This window comes from Haliotis rubra, unplaced genomic scaffold, assembly GCF_003918875.1.
Source record: "Haliotis rubra isolate DU_JTF1 unplaced genomic scaffold, ASM391887v1 Scf30, whole genome shotgun sequence".
NCBI classification, from domain to species: Eukaryota; Metazoa; Mollusca; class Gastropoda; order Lepetellida; family Haliotidae; genus Haliotis; species Haliotis rubra.
In genome coordinates this window covers 2,572,788-2,589,000 of record NW_025766969.1, presented here as the reverse complement: position 1 = coordinate 2,589,000, position 16,213 = coordinate 2,572,788, and the positions used below count along the sequence as shown (strand labels likewise).

The 16,213-nt window shown below is 38.1% G+C and overlaps 1 protein-coding gene across 14 annotated transcripts in view; it reads right to left on the bottom strand.

The window, feature by feature from the left end:
* Window positions 1–351: 351 nt before the first annotated feature.
* LOC124282593 (potassium voltage-gated channel protein Shaw-like) overlaps window positions 352–16,213 on the bottom strand; it is a 133,763-nt gene continuing 117,901 nt past the window's right edge. For 5 of the 14 annotated variants that reach the window (XM_046718603.1, XM_046718601.1, XM_046718605.1 and 2 more), the window contains 5 exons: window positions 14,323–14,361; window positions 10,936–10,977; window positions 8,666–8,845; window positions 6,735–6,887; window positions 352–4,024 (listed from right to left, as the gene is read on the bottom strand). In XM_046718603.1, the coding sequence (XP_046574559.1) occupies window positions 3,843–4,024; window positions 6,735–6,887; window positions 8,666–8,845; window positions 10,936–10,977; window positions 14,323–14,361 (596 nt within the window). In that variant the 3' untranslated portion in view covers window positions 352–3,842. Of the gene's footprint in view, window positions 4,025–5,721; window positions 5,746–6,685; window positions 6,888–8,665; window positions 8,846–10,935; window positions 10,978–14,322; window positions 14,362–16,213 lie in introns of all 14 variants that reach the window. The other 9 variants (XM_046718610.1, XR_006900200.1, XM_046718607.1 and 6 more) reach the window with 9 other exon arrangements.

Genomic DNA, 16,213 nt, shown 5'->3' with positions numbered 1-16,213 from the left:
GCCTAGTAGTACACGTTTTCACTGTAAGTATTGGAGACCCGGATTTGAAGCGACATAATCGACCTCAGCCAGCATTTGTTCATTTGCTCCATTACAACGAACCTGGTGTTCAGAGCACTTTCTGCACAGATTCTCATGTGCAGATTTTCACATTGACTTTCTATAAGCTCGGCCGTTATACAGTTGAGCGAGTCTAACGCTGAACTGTATTTCTGTAGTGTTGCTTTAGTTATTGTGTTACTTGACATGTAACAGAATGTTACAATTAGTTGAGGTAGCAAAGTGATGGCTGTGTTGCATTCTTTCACACACTTCGTCGTATTTCTCCCTTAAAAATAACAATACCATCAATTATACTCAATCGATTTTTTATTTTCCACAATGTCGAAACATGTAGTTTTCGATGAGCTAAAATTAGAAGGTGCAAATTCTGGTAACATTTTCAAATATGTTCTGCTCAAATCTTTATATACTCAACTCATTAAACAGAATATGTACAGGAAACGGAAGTGCGGCCATTGTCATTTCCCAGCAAGACTTCCAATCAATCGCGGCGACAATTCAACGTGAGTATGCACACTGACCCCTTTAAAGAATGCATCCCCAGCATGAATTATGCCCAGGTCTGTTGGAAAGAATTCACCATTCTTTTTTATCCAACAAATTACATGGAATGATATGAATTTTACTCCGTATAACCAAGTCATGGAGAAAACATAATGCGCATGCTCTGTTAAGCATGAAAAGCATGCAACACGGGGTGACGCCCCTCATTTAAATTTTGAACACATGTACGTCCCTGAATCGCTGAGAAATGACTGGCCAAGCCCAAAACGAGGCAATCTAAACTCGTTGTATAAACGCCAGCATAATCTCTCGAGAGATTTGGCGCATGCGCAGAATATCAAGGCCTATATGTCTTTCAATACTATTATTACTGACATGGTAAAGGAATAGTGCTGAGGCAACGAGCCAGTGGAAACACTGACACACCAAAGTGAACAGGGAAATAGGACTAAAATTACGGAAACTGAGTTCGGCTCTCCTCGGAAATTTTCGGTTCTCTTCGCAACATTTCGTGACATCGGTAAGCAATGTCAGTAGTTCAATCCACTTTTACAGGTACATTAAACATTTTAATGGATTTACTTTCAATAATTCACATTTTGTCTGATGCGACTATTATGTAACTAAGCTTGAGCCTCTTTTCCATAATACTTTCTCAGTTTCCATATTTCCGGAGAAATATTAATCATATCTATGTTTCCATACTTTAACATGGTATAACATGTATATATCATTCTCCATAGATAACCTGTATGATATAACTCTATAATGCACGCTAGGCATACCTCACATGCCAATCACGTCTGCGAGATTCTGTGCACGATCACTCAATGAATAATGATTAGGAATTGAAAACCAAAGTCACGTGTCTTCCTTACTCTAAGACAAAATGGCGGTGCTTTCGAGGCATTAGATATACAGAAATGCCTTAAATCTAACTGCCCGAACAATCGGATCAAATCTACTTATCCCACTGTAACAAAACATTGTTACACCGGTTAATCGTTCAGTTGGTTACCACCTAATAATGGTTAACACAGACTAACGTCTTTAAACGGTGTAGACAGAACCAATGCCCTACGAGTTCCAGAACAGTATTTGAACAATGAGTATCACAATGTATTCAATAATTAATAAGTGAACAACATTTTGGTATGTAACATTTAAGGAGTGTTTCTTTCTACACCGTTTTGTACAACTTCAACAAATGATATATCCTTTAACCCTTACCGCACTACCCTGAATGAGTTAGTTAGCAGTGAGTATGCTGACACATACCTGGTTAATGATTGAACATTTTCACGTGAACTCGTGGGTATGTCCATGCGGTCCCATATCTATCGTTGGTGATGGTACACTCAGCCATATTGTCACAATGTGACAATGTCACTCTAATATCCAGAATGATGATAGACATCGTGTCTCGGTCACATGTTCAGATCACGTGGATGACAACGTGACCATATCACGTGACATTATCACGTATATCGTCAATAATGTACTAGAACCTTCCAACGAAGGTATCAGTTTATCTAAAGCAGGTGCCAAATAGACGAGCAGACCCGCCCATTCTGAGCAACAACGCCTCTTGCGAGTCCTGGAAATACGCTCACTGGATGTCAATGAACATTCATCGACAGCTTCAAATATGTATCCATGTCACTTCTTAGCAACGTCACTTCTAGGAGCGTCAATGGCTATCCAAGTTTTCAATGAAATCACAACCGCGGTGTCAAACATATGTCGGATTTCTTCGTGCGTTTGATTGACAGCGCCAATCACAAATGCTACTTTTCACAAACTTCCCAATATCGATGTAATCGATCAGATGTTTAATACTACTTCCTCAGGCGCTGTTAATGTATCGATGTAATGGCTCATAATTATGTTTGATACGGTGAATACGTCATGAGTTGCCATGGTGATATGGGGATTCCCCGTGACGTCTTTGTCCAGGATCGGACCTCGGACATGTGCTGACAAACACGTGCATATATATAAAAATGGAGAAAGGCGTAAGAGGTACTGATTTTGGCAAATAAAGTGAAAATTTTCTACTCCTTTAAATTTTGAAATTGAAACACAGAAATTACACGAAATCCAACAAAGAGCGTGAATATTTGGCGCTGAGCCACAACGGTAAACCACCGAATAATAAAATGGAATTTGTTTATGTCTGCTTCGCTATTACTTCTTTGCGCTACAACTTAATAATACCAGGCCATACAGGGAAGGAACGCCACATAGGTGTAAAAATATATCTTGAATGACACTCAGTTCTCTACACACAGGACCATGGGCTGAGCATGCGCGGTGTGAGCTGGTTCTACACGTGACCGGAAGCTGCGACAGATGGCCAAGCGACAGGGACAGATAGCGACAACACGGACCAATAGATAAAAATGGCATTCACCTGCATCTACATTGTTTGGTCACGTACAACCGGAGTCACATCTTTTCCTTGAGAACTGTGACTTCACTCAAACTGTACCTTGAACACTATTGATGACGCCATGTGAGAACGGCGCCCGACTCTCGCAATCAAAATTGTCATGCATGGTTCACATTTCAAAAAATTACATCTCCCAAGAATTTCAAAAATATCAAAGCTTGATCATAGCACTCTTTGATACTAACTTTGTGGTCGTTTCCAGAAAAGAAAAATACACACATTGACTTAGCAACAAGCAACACAGCATGACACAAGACGTCGACTTGGAACAGCAGTACTTGCTGCTGACGCCATTCACACAAAGCGGAAGTTTGAAGGAACCCTCCTGGATGTGTAGCCATAGCGACACACCAAACATCGCCATCCTTCCCTGGTTGAGCACCATCACAACCAGCCACAACACGTCACAAGTGCCCCTGGTGCCTCCATGTAGTACGATTAAAGCAGATGTGGTAAGTTGAATCTTGAAAATAGCAATGCATTTGTATGACATCCAAAGAGTGACATCATCATTGACTGAGCTCAGCATACGCTGTGTGCGTTGTGATAGTAGCAAATGTTTGCACGACGCCGCCACCTTTGTAATATCGTGAAAAATGTAACTGCGGGTGCAAAATCCAAAACATTTAAAAAAATCAAGGGACTTGACGTTGCTATGGTAACTTGAGTCCCACATAAACATCGGCAACATAAGTCATTTATCACCCACATGGAGGTTAGGCAATAAGATTTCGGCCAATCTAAATATATATCTTGCGTTGATGCAGTTTTCCTTCCAGACAGAATGTTGAAATAATGAAGTGTGAGTAGTTGTAGATGGTAGCTATGTATTTACTGCAACGAGATTGTTTGTAGTTGGGGCTGATGGGGAGGTTGTTGTCGGGGAGGACGACCCCAGTGCTCGTTGTTCTTGGTTGGACGTCGGTGTTGTGCTTCCGTTCCCAGACGGAAGTGACGTCACTACCGGTTCTATCACAGCGCCATCTGACGTTGGAATGGGTAATCCTACAGAAAAGATCACCAGTTACATGAATAAAAGATTTCGTTTTAAAAAAGAAATGATTTCGCATTAATCCCCTTTCATCATCCACGCTCACAAAAACTTACACACAAACGTATATTATATGTATATTAATATATATCACATCTAACACATCTAGCATAAAGATTCAAATCTCGACATCCAAAACGCCTTTCCAATTTAAAGAGAATATTAAAAAGCAAAAAATGTGGAATAACACAGTAATACAAATGATATAGTGTATTCCAGTGAGTCACCAAAGACAAACAAGCACACTTTTGTATTGACGGTTCTGTAGCCCATGTCATACAAAAGAGCATGTTACGTCGATATGGAGACATAACACAGTGATAACATACCTAAGGCACACGCCGAAAACTATCCTATAATGGAATAAACAAAGAATAGAATAGACCAATGCGGAAAAAACTGAAAAAAATATATGTTCTTTTGAATGTCCGCTTTTTAGGTTGGTTTAGGGTAAAAACAGAAAGCGACAGCAAGCATATCTAAGCAAAGGAAAAAGCCACGAGGCACTGTAGCTCACCTAAATGTTGCTGAATTATATGAAATAAAGATGGTCATGCAAAAGTCCCAAATCAAATTACCGAAAACTGTTACCGTCTTAAACGCACTATAATCACTGTTTGTCAAAAAACCCATTCAGACATCAGTATATGTTGTGGGGCGTTATCACCTTTATGACATATGTCAACGTTAAAATAAACGGCTACATGAAAATAGAAAGTCTGGGTACAGTGCCAAGAAAACCATTATACCTAGAATTACACATTGATAATAGTTTGACCTAATGATATTTCAACACGCTGTGAGCTGGACTGGAGTTCTTTGGGCACATTACTGTACCCAGCTGCACAAAGCAAATGGTTACAGAGCAGCTATGAAGAGGCAACATTTCTAGATCTGTTTTAGCAAAGTGTTCATGAAAACCACATCCGAAACACACAACAAATGGTAAGTACATGACTTCATACAATTGTAAAATATTGAAGCAAACAGTAAACCTTGGTAACATCTGTAACAATGATATTTTCAATATGGCAGTCATGACCTTTCTTAAATTACATTAAAGGTATCAAATCCACAGCTTCATAACCAAATGGTAACGAGGAAATGTTGAAAATACGGAAAATTTAATGCCATAAAAGAATGCCAAAATGTGGAAAGTCAAATATGGATGAAAACGAAAGTAGACTAGGCATAATAGCACATCTCAGCAGTTCATTACATTCCCATGCTGTATATTATTACATATTCTGAAATAACTCTATACTGACAAATACAACACTACTGGTACAATGTTTTCCGTCTTCATCGAGATCCGATCGGAATTAGGTGAATTCCATTTGAAACCAACCGTTTCAAGGACAGCTCGTGTTTAACCAAGACTGACATTGAGGCTTCTGAGGAGAGTCCGAAACCATAAATGCTCTGGAAGAGCGGACGGATGGACAACTGGAAAAACGGACGGATGGACAACTGACAGAGCCGTGACATACGCTCACTTGAACCATTGGTTCAAATGAACAAGAAATGGTCTCAGAAATTCACTGAAATTGATTGTAATCACCCCATGTACCCAATTCTTAGTGGTAGTGACAGTGATACACCAAGGCCACCACCGAAGTTCCTTCACCATGTTATCAATAAATGTGTTTACCTCATTACAAAATTAACAAGGGAACTGAAACGTAAAAAGTGCTTCAGTTAGATAGCGTGACCAACATCATATATAATAAGGATGTAAATAAGGTCATATAAAGTTTGTAAACATTTCACATAAATATGCCGGTATCCAATAGCATTTACTTACATACTTCAACGCACATACATAGCAGTACATGTATGTATATTGTACTTGAGATAATACATCCAATGATATACATGTACATGTAAATACAGAATTTGTTTTTTTCCCTTTATTTACCAAGATATAAGACAGTTACAATGTATGGTACTGTTTGAAAAGTATTCAAGCAAGAAGAAATTGAATTATCCGACACTCTGTATAATCCGACATTTTTCCCGATCCCAGTGAGTGTCGGATTATACAGAATCCACTGTACATTCTACTAAGTGAATAAAAAATGTTGTTTTGGTTTTTTTATATTTTACGGGGCATTGGCATGGGCATTGTTTCAGCCATGTCGCGACTGGTCTCAAAGTGACTAAGTTATATTACATTAACCAACACGTAATCGTTACCATACCCTGAAATATAAGATTTCTATTGGTAAAATAGGTATCACTGAATAGCCAGCATGATTCAGTCCGAACGTTCAGATTATGTTCATGCTGTCTACCTACATCTGAACACACTGACAAGCACATACTCAGCGAATGGGTATATGGTTTTAGACTGCTCTAAACACTATTCCACCTATATCAAGGTGGATGACACCTTGCAACCATCTGGGAAACCGAACCATGGTCTTCGGTATGACCAGCGAACGCTTTAACCTAACATATCACCCTAACAAATCCGTTCACCAACAGAAACTAAATACTGCATCACAACCTCGCAGAGAAAGTAAAATTGAAATATGTCTGACTAATTGATATGAAGAAATATGTCTGACTTTGTTACAACGACACAGTGAAGTGGGAACAAACGTAACACTAACCTGTGGAACCTTCCCATCCAAAAGTGTAAAGGAGCATACTAAAAGGTACCTTTTTCTAAAATTTTGTCTTGCTCCCCACACTGCAGTTGCGCTGCTGGTGCAGGTGCTGAAGGTGGTGCTGGCCCTGCTGTGGAGTTCATGGCTAGCTGAGCATTGGGTGTGACAAGGAGACTGGAGAGAGCAGTTGGTCCCCCTTGCGCGTCTGAAAACAGTTAGTTGGAGAAGGTTACAACGTTTCAAAGAATATGACAAATAATGACGGTTAATGTGCCACCGTCGTGTATATCATGCATGTATATCTACAGGGCTTCCTACAGTACATTATATGTATGTAAATGTGCTCAGTGAAACAATTCTTTATGCAAGCGCACAATGTCTCGGAGTACACTGGTATGAGTACAATTACATAGTCACAATCGCTGACAGTAGGTCTGTGGTAATCAAGTTTAGTTGTATTGACTCTGCTACTGTGTCAAAACAAACACGTTTATAATAATACATGTATTCTGTGATTGTGAAAATATACTAAGATAATAAAAATCTACACGTGGGAATATTCAAACAATCTCTGGACGTAGGGGTTCACCTTTTTACACAAAATGCTATTCGCACTTCAGATCAAGTATGAACATTCAGGCTAAAGGAACTATGCGCCTGAAAACTGGATCAAAACATTATAATGCTACTAGTATGAAAACAACACGGTGAGATATTCATTGATATCATGAATATAACATAATATCCGTATATATCCCCATCGAAGAAACATTTCTTGTTTGTTTTATTTCAGCAAACAAACAAAGGTGCATTCTTTCTTTTGCAAGACAAGTTAGCAAAATTAGTATTCTTTATTGGCGAACCCCGAGATCGAGAGTATATCTATAAACTTAAAGGGCAGAATTCATATGGTGTTCATGATTAATTACAAAATGAATCATCAAGGGTGATATAATTTATTCAAAAGGTGCTACTTGTGAATAGATTCTTTAGAAGCGTTTTCATCTTCATATAAACGTTGATAAATAGCTTGTGTTAACATACTGATTTGGTTGGTGTCATAAGCTGTAATGTTGACAGTGATGTCAAAATCTAACGTGTCGAAAAACTTGAAGTTTAGGTATAATCCAATCATACAGTATGTGTTTGGATGAAATCTTGGTTGGTGAAGGATAGTCATATTTCATGACACTAAGCTGTAAAATACGAAGATCACGTTCAACCGAGACAGATAACTCGAGATGGAATAGTGAAAATGAATCATACAAAAACTCCAACATTTCCTATTGTTTTAAGATGCGGAAAATTTTAATGGTTATGAAAATGATGGTTTTACATGCGAGGAAATGAATGAAAGTTTACTTAACAAGTAAACAGGTGTTCAGTTTGAAAACACGAATGTTTTGAATGTACAAATAAACGACATACATAATGTAGCAGTTATCCGGGAGCTTAATTTATCATCAGCTTGTTAGGTTTCCGTATTGGATATTTAACATTTGTGTATTGTATAAGTAATTGAGATAAGCCCGGTCGCAAAATGTTCTTCAAATAGATTTTATCATCCTGTACCCAACTTCAAATTCTATTTGATGATACATGCTCATAAACATCCCATCTGCACCATAGTCTTTATTTGTTGAGCAACTTATCATGTGAAATCTGTAGAAATCTTCAAACGAAAAACAAAAGAACACAAAGCAACTGCAAAACCACGGCAAATCAGCAAGAAAAACAAGGGAGAAAATAAACAACCATGCGAGGATAGAAGGAACTACCACCGGTAGGGGTTAGGCATCGTGCAAGCTCTGCTAAAAACAAGTCGTAAACAGACACCATCGAAGGTTTTCCACTGACAATAACCAATCACTATCATCCTGACTGACCACGTGACAAGGTCTAGAACAAGGGAGGTAATTTGCAACTGAATACATTGAAAAAGAATGGCTAAAGTTGAGAGTAAAGACAGTTGTATATAGTTACCAGAAGTTTTGATTTCAGTTACTTTGAGGGGTGAACCGGGATTGGAGCTTATTTCTACCATCCGTGGAGGTGACCTTTCAACGGTACTTTGCGATCGTGAACGGGCGCTCGTGTCCTGCCCTCCACTACTTTCAGTATGGTTTAGCATCAGCATTGGGATTGCCTCCTCCCCATTTCGGCCTTGTAGATAGTACAAAACAAGTAAGATTAGCTATTGCCAGCTACCACTAGATGACGTCACAAATAAGGAAGCTCCAATCAAATCACAGACTGATTTACGCATATCAAAAGCTAGAATCTAGTAGTGAAGTTGTTAGGCATAAGAAGCGACACTAAAGCCTATTTTGGTTTGTATTCGTAAGGGGCAGCTTTGGTGAGGTTCGAGAGCTGGGGATCTGTTAATACGTGTTTTCAGTATGCAGTCAATCCTCACTGTGACTGTTATATAAAATTCAACAGAATCTTCCTGCATCTACATGTATGTTGATAATCGTGTCATGTGAATTCAAGGCATCGTCGACTTGCTAGATATTTTCCATGTACTATCTTCTGTACAACTACATATTCTTTTCAAAACAGTCCCGGCTCGACCTGCATTTATAGGTAGTGAATGTTGTTGCATCCTATCAATGTCTGTGTCACACACTTCTCGAATCATCGTCTTTATTTGAAATAGAAGTAACGAACTGTGCAGTTGGACAAAGATTAACAAAACTTACATGCTGTTGTTAGTAAACAAAACAGAGCAAAACGGAATAATGGTATCGTTATTCTTACATAGAAAAACTCATATGATTGTAGTAACAGCAAGTCCCACACAGGACACAGACATTTTTTCATTCTTGTAAAAAAACGGAAATAGTTTATTTGAAAATGCTGCTTTAACACGTGTTACTTAACAACAGAAATGAACGACATTGGCTCAAATAATTCCTGGTATATTTTACAACCAATACAATATGTGGATATATGCGAAAAAAAAACCATAAAGAAATTAAAACGCCATGGTAACATCCTTTCATAGGTTCATGAACAATGGAAAAAACATAGATAAATTTCATATATCTTAGGCAACACACTTGTAAGTCGATATAGCATATGATAAGGAAAGAAAATAAGTATACTTGTGCGCTGAAATGAAAGAGTTTTAGTCTAAAACTGAACATCAGATGAGCATTATACTAATGAAACGAAAGGAATGACGAGTGTGATATTACCACACTTAAATCATGCAGGATTGATGGTCTCATGCAGTCACATGCAGTATATCATATACATAATAGGAATATACGCTTATGATGCAGTCAACGTGGCATTCAAGGAAATATGGATCACAAGAGACGACGGTCCTTCAATGTGGAAACCTTAAGTAGAGAGTGAGTGGGCGAGTTTCAATTTACTCCGCCTCGGCTGTCTTTAAAGAAATATCTCCAAAAGCATCCAAACCTTTAAGGAAAGACACTACAGGGAATTCATAAGTCTGGATATTTCATCATTGGGATTAGAAGTAAAGTGGTTATAAATTAAATTAGCTGTGATATTTCCGATATATTTCAACATTCCTGAAATGGGAGGCTGACTGATCACGTGACGTTCTACTCCTTCACACGCTAGGTAACTCAACAACATAATTGACATACGGTGTATTACTGTCAAAATGCATTATGCAGTTAGAACATTTCAAGTTTCCCTTCTCATATGGTTGCAGATATGGACAGGTGTTTAATAAACTGGTGATGTGAATGGTGATGACGACTGATGACGGTTACAATGATAGAGTAGATGGTGGTCTAATAAGGATTTGTTTATTCGTCTTCTCTTCTACCGTGTGTATAGTTTCCGTTTGACAAGTACATAAAATATCACTTTTTCTTATCGTGAAACAATGCAAGGGGTACATGTGAAACGCGCCCGATATGATGAATATGTTACATGGTATGAGCAAAGATGATGCCATCTGAACATAAGATCAAGTGCTTTGTTGGCACTAGCAAAAACGAAATAGTTGTTAAAACAGTTGAATAATTCAAGCCTGGGTTTGCTATCATAAAAATACCATTCTGTGAAAATTGAAAATAATTCAGGGTGCTTCAATGAAATAAGAAGGAACTCTGTTAAAGATCGACATATTAGGAAATGAAACTGAAACTGAATTCAAATGGATTCTTGCAGTCAGAATGTGTGAGGATAAAATATATGATGTTTCGGCATAAGTGATAAGTCACACGTGATGGGAATGATAGCGAATTGGGATGTGTCTTGTTTATTACCAATATTATTATAGAACGGACGATTGGCACCCATTCCGACAGCTGAAATATAAGGTGGAATTAGCACCTGTTTACACAAACACAATAATCAGGTTATACATACATTCATTACAACACTTCCCTTGAAAGGATCAGTGAAACAAATACATTTCAAACCAAATATATACTTGACACATATCAGTCCTTCTCTACAACTGTCATTATGCTGATCACTGGATTGTCTGGTCCAGACTCGATTTTTTATAGACCGCCGCCATATAGTGGAATATTGCTGAGTGCGGCGTTAAACAACAAACCAACCAACTCGACCACTTGTTGCAGATTACCGTGGGATTTCGTATGCAAAGCTTACAACATTGATATTGTTCCAAGCAATGGTCAAGCATTCATAATGTCATGGATACGTATGGATACTAGGACTGATACGTTGCCCTGATATGTTTGTGACTTCAAGGGAAGTGTTGACATCAACAAGACAAGAATAATATGCATAAACAACACACTTTTCATAGACACACCATGGTTTAACAGATAGACACGCTTAAGCTGTTTATGACGTGCATTGCTTACAGTACTTCACTCAATGAATTAGTCAAACAGCCTTATATCGGGTTTAATCCAGATTTAACTATTAATGGTATTCAGTGCAGTTTGGGAGATCATCTAGTCATGAACATTTTAATGAAATGTGAACAAAATGCATTGTGTTCACTAAATGGTTGGTAGCATTGAAATTAGTTGATGAACCCATACGTGAAGATATGTGTACATTTATATCGATACGCTTATCTGTTGCAATGTATGCTGGCGTCGGTCGCGCATTAGTGCAGCAAATGTTTTAACCTTTTAAATAGGTTCCACACGCATCAGAAACATGTAATTAAAACAAGAACATTTCAGTAAAACTGTGTTTAACCACACGTGCAGTTGTAAAATGAAAACTATACACAACATTTATGTTTTAACATAATTTGGAAAATGAAATCCGTTGTAGAACTATGAGTATTACTTATTAGCAATATGAATGAATTTTGACCTGTGCATCAACAGTGCGTTCAGTGTAATTAAATATCAAATCTTAGCTGGTTGCTGAAATTCTGGAAACTATTTGTGATAATACCGATGATGAGAATCACATCATGCGTCTTAACTCATCAAAGCTCCATTACCAAAAGGAAACTCATTTATTAAAAGTATCAGCGTTAACAAATGAAATCTATTTCCACGTTTCCTTAGTTTACCTACATATGGTATATATGGATGCAGACTGTAACCGTCAAAATGTGTGAGTTGTATTTCACACAGTCGATTCATTTTCAGAGGTTATGTTTCCCATTCCACATATAACAAAGAAACGACTTTAACACGTCCTCCCAAACATTGCTGTTTGTTTCAGTGAAACCTGAATGGAATCTGCATCGTTGAGACGTGTTATTCACTGGCGTTGGAGTTATTTATTGTATCTAACTGTTGAATGTCCCCCGAAATAAGTGTTATTGTTCACAAACCTCTGAGAATGAATGTTAACTGTGCACTGCTGTTCAAGACATGCAATGTTGTGATGTGCCCCCAAACGATTGCAGATGTTTAAGATTTAAATACTTTGTTTAAGAAACGTAATATTTTGACGACAAAATAGAGTTGTTAGAACTCTATAACGGGATTAATTGAAGTTATCGAAAATAAGGATTTTACATTTAATGAAACATCTGCAATGGTCGTATAAACGATCGGGAATCCAGCAAAGAAAGAAATTAGCCAAAACTAAATTGATACTCTACCACCCATAAGAAGGCCCACATTGTAGGCACCTGGTAGGAAATATAAGGTTGTAAATATATTAGGGGAATTCATATAATATTTATTCAAATGCGTATTTTTCTCTTCTGCAGTCTTTCGGTAGTTAGCATACACCACGGCTATTCCTAAAATGAAACGGACAAGGTCATAATAGGTAAAGGTTTCTATAAACGTTCATGAAACATATATGAAATGATTAACTTTTTGGCATGCTCATTTCGAGTGCAAACAGTTCGGAACCACGCAGTCACGTGGTGTATATGTGGACACTTGTGTCACGTATGGCAATTCTGTTGTAAGAACTATTTGCTCCGAGATCGAAGTCCGTTTTCAAAACACGGCAAGAGGTGCGCCATTTTTATATATTTTTATTAACTCAAATCTACTGTAAACTATTTTTTAGCTTTATTTTTTTTAAATTTTGTTTGGCATATGTAGATGTAAAGCTACTTGGAGCCTAATGTCTATCTGCATCAACAGACGGGTATGACTAGTTGCTGTAACACATTCATGGGATATGTGGTATGAACAGGGTACAGCAGGTACCATTTGTGAACACGTCTACATCAACTTCTATTTCGCGGGGAAGGGGAGGGTAACCAATCAACTAAAACACACGATTCAGTTGGTTAAACCTCACGCTGAATTTTTGTTGATTGGTTACAACTTTTCTAATGTGTATGTATTCTGTGCACAGCTGACATTATTCTGTATGCATAAAACTACAGTGCCTATATAGTGTCATAGGTCTACATCTATATGCACACACACATCTCCATGGAAACATAACCCTGTCTATTGTCAATCTTATTATGTTTATGGCTACACAATCGTCATTCAAATACTCGTGTTTAATGTGTAGAACCAAATCTGTTTTAATGGTCGAGTAAATCTGCTGGATTTTCAGATTCCTTTCCTCACCTGGAGAATTAGTTTTTTCAAGATGGCCACAGATTATGTTTGATCAAACACGAATAACTCTTGCATCGTGTTTGGGAGGATCCATTGATGACATACTAGATCATGAATATAATAACAAAACTAATCTCATTGGATCTTGGTAACCTGAGAGCCACGCATCTCGTGGACACCTAGCTAGGACGTCTGTTGTCAGCACGGTGACAGAAGCGCGCGGACGGCCTGACATGCACACAGAGGAGCCACACCAGCATGCACCCATAGTTCCGGCATGCGCAAAGACATGCGCAGCAAGACATGCCCACATCAGTCGCTTATAGCAAGAGGAATATTTCCACATGCGCATATGCACTTTCTACCTAGATTTTGTTACGAAGAAAGCACTTCGAACTCAAAAATGCTTGTCTTAACCGACTACAGGAGATATGCCACTGACTATAACAAAACTAAGTGAAAAAACGCAAGTCGCAATTCTGAGTTTCATACAATGACTCCCGGTCGACGCACTAACACATAGCATAATCATGTGAAGTTCAATTCGTCTGAATGAATGTTTCAAAATGATACTTCAGTGTCGTCCATCCCATGTGTTCGACAGGGAGCCACATGAAACAAAATGAACCCTGAAACCGGAAGCGTGCATACAAACCGGAAGACGTTATGACTTACTACGGAAGGGCATCAGCTCCTGTAAAGCGCCCCCGTGGGCTAGAGAAGAGAAGGAGTAATCTAAATGTCTATGCGGGTGGACAATAATACACGGTATTGGGCAAAGTAGCTCTCAATATCAGGTCTGGGCAGGTAGGGCACTTCCATGCAAGTCAATTAAATCAAAACACATTTTAGGTATGAAACGTTTTCTGAGAGCATGTACCGATATTTGGTGTTCTTTGTTGACAGTGAAAATAACATTCGTGATAGAATTAATCGTCAAGTGTGTAAGGATTCATATTGCAGTACAGCTAATTTCGAATTTAATCTTTAAAAACTAAAAAACATTGTATTACAACTACTGAGGGACTTTACATCTCTAAATGTTTCACAATTACAAGTCCAATACAGACTATAATAATTAAAAATACAATTGCATATAATTTACCATTTGTATTTCAAAAGAATTCAGGTGAATTTCATGAAATCCTTTAAATATCGCTGCACTGTAAGCTCAAAAGAACCTTACATGTCTGTATGATCACATGATAGTATGGAATGTTTTTATTTGAAGGAATTTAGATCACGGATAACCTACACATCCACATCCAATCTGACCTTTGACCCTCTGCTACTTAACCCAACACCATGCGCACCAGGTTCACGACAGAAGCTGCTGATCACGTGACAATTCAATGAAAAAAAATAATCAGATCACACAATAAATACCACCTGCAATGTCTAGATAGGGAATAAGACACATAAACATTCATGTGGAAAGTTGTATCTGAAAAGCTAGTGGGGAATTGAAATACAAAGTTCGAATAAAAGTTACAAAAAGGGATTACAGTGACATTCAAACGGTGAATGAAAAATGTAAATTCATTAACGGCAGCTGATAAAGAAGAAGACTTATTGGATGGCCATTGTTAAACTGTTCTACCTAATTACTCATAAACAGTAGCATAAAGACAATAGCACGCCACACACCTGAAAATGAAATATTAAGTACAATAAACACTCAGGTTCACGCAGTGGACACCGGTAGACTTGTGGTAATTCCAGTCCAAACTAATGAGTGGGACCCGGCTCGGAACCCCACTCAAGGTGTATGTACATCCCAGGTTGATCTAGAAAGCTAGACATATATTCAATACATGGACATATCCACTGCTCTGGCGACAGTAAAGGCAAGCTCTACCTACAAGCACTAAATCGCTTTGAAGCAAATGCAATTTCTAAGTACAATTTTAAGTTGTGTGAACATACGAATTGTGTCACAAAATGTGGGTAACAAATTGAGAAGCAGGGTTATAAGTGTACGTGGACGTCTCCCAATAGAAACGTCGAGAAAAGTAACAGTAAAAATATGTTCATAAATCTGAACAAATGTAAACTGTGTCCTAATTAAATATAAGGGTCCCTTCAAGGGAGAGACATGTGAAACATGTATATCTTTGCTTCACATAACACAAGCCAGCTTAAGTACCCAAGACACATCTTTAGGCACTTTAAGTCCTGGGTTTGTTTCTCGAATACAATGTTGTGTTAAAATATAGAGCTACAGAAAGCGTGACTCTAATGCTTAATACATTGAAGATAAGTGCTAATGTTGTTCATAAAAACAAGCGCCATGTTTACGTATTCGCCTATCAGTGATCACTGGATCGTCTGGTCCAAACAATATTGATGAGTGCGGGGTTAAACAACCAACCAAGCAACCAAACCTATCAGTATTGTTAATTCAGTATATATTACACAGCGAGAAGTCTACACTGTCATACTCTGTTTGAACTCACTGCACTCATCACGTCGTTCTATGTCTACATTAGGTTTTTATCCGCTATAACATCGGAGATGCTGACAAATAGCTCGAGCTCAACAACACATGTTGTGCCACGTGGAGCAG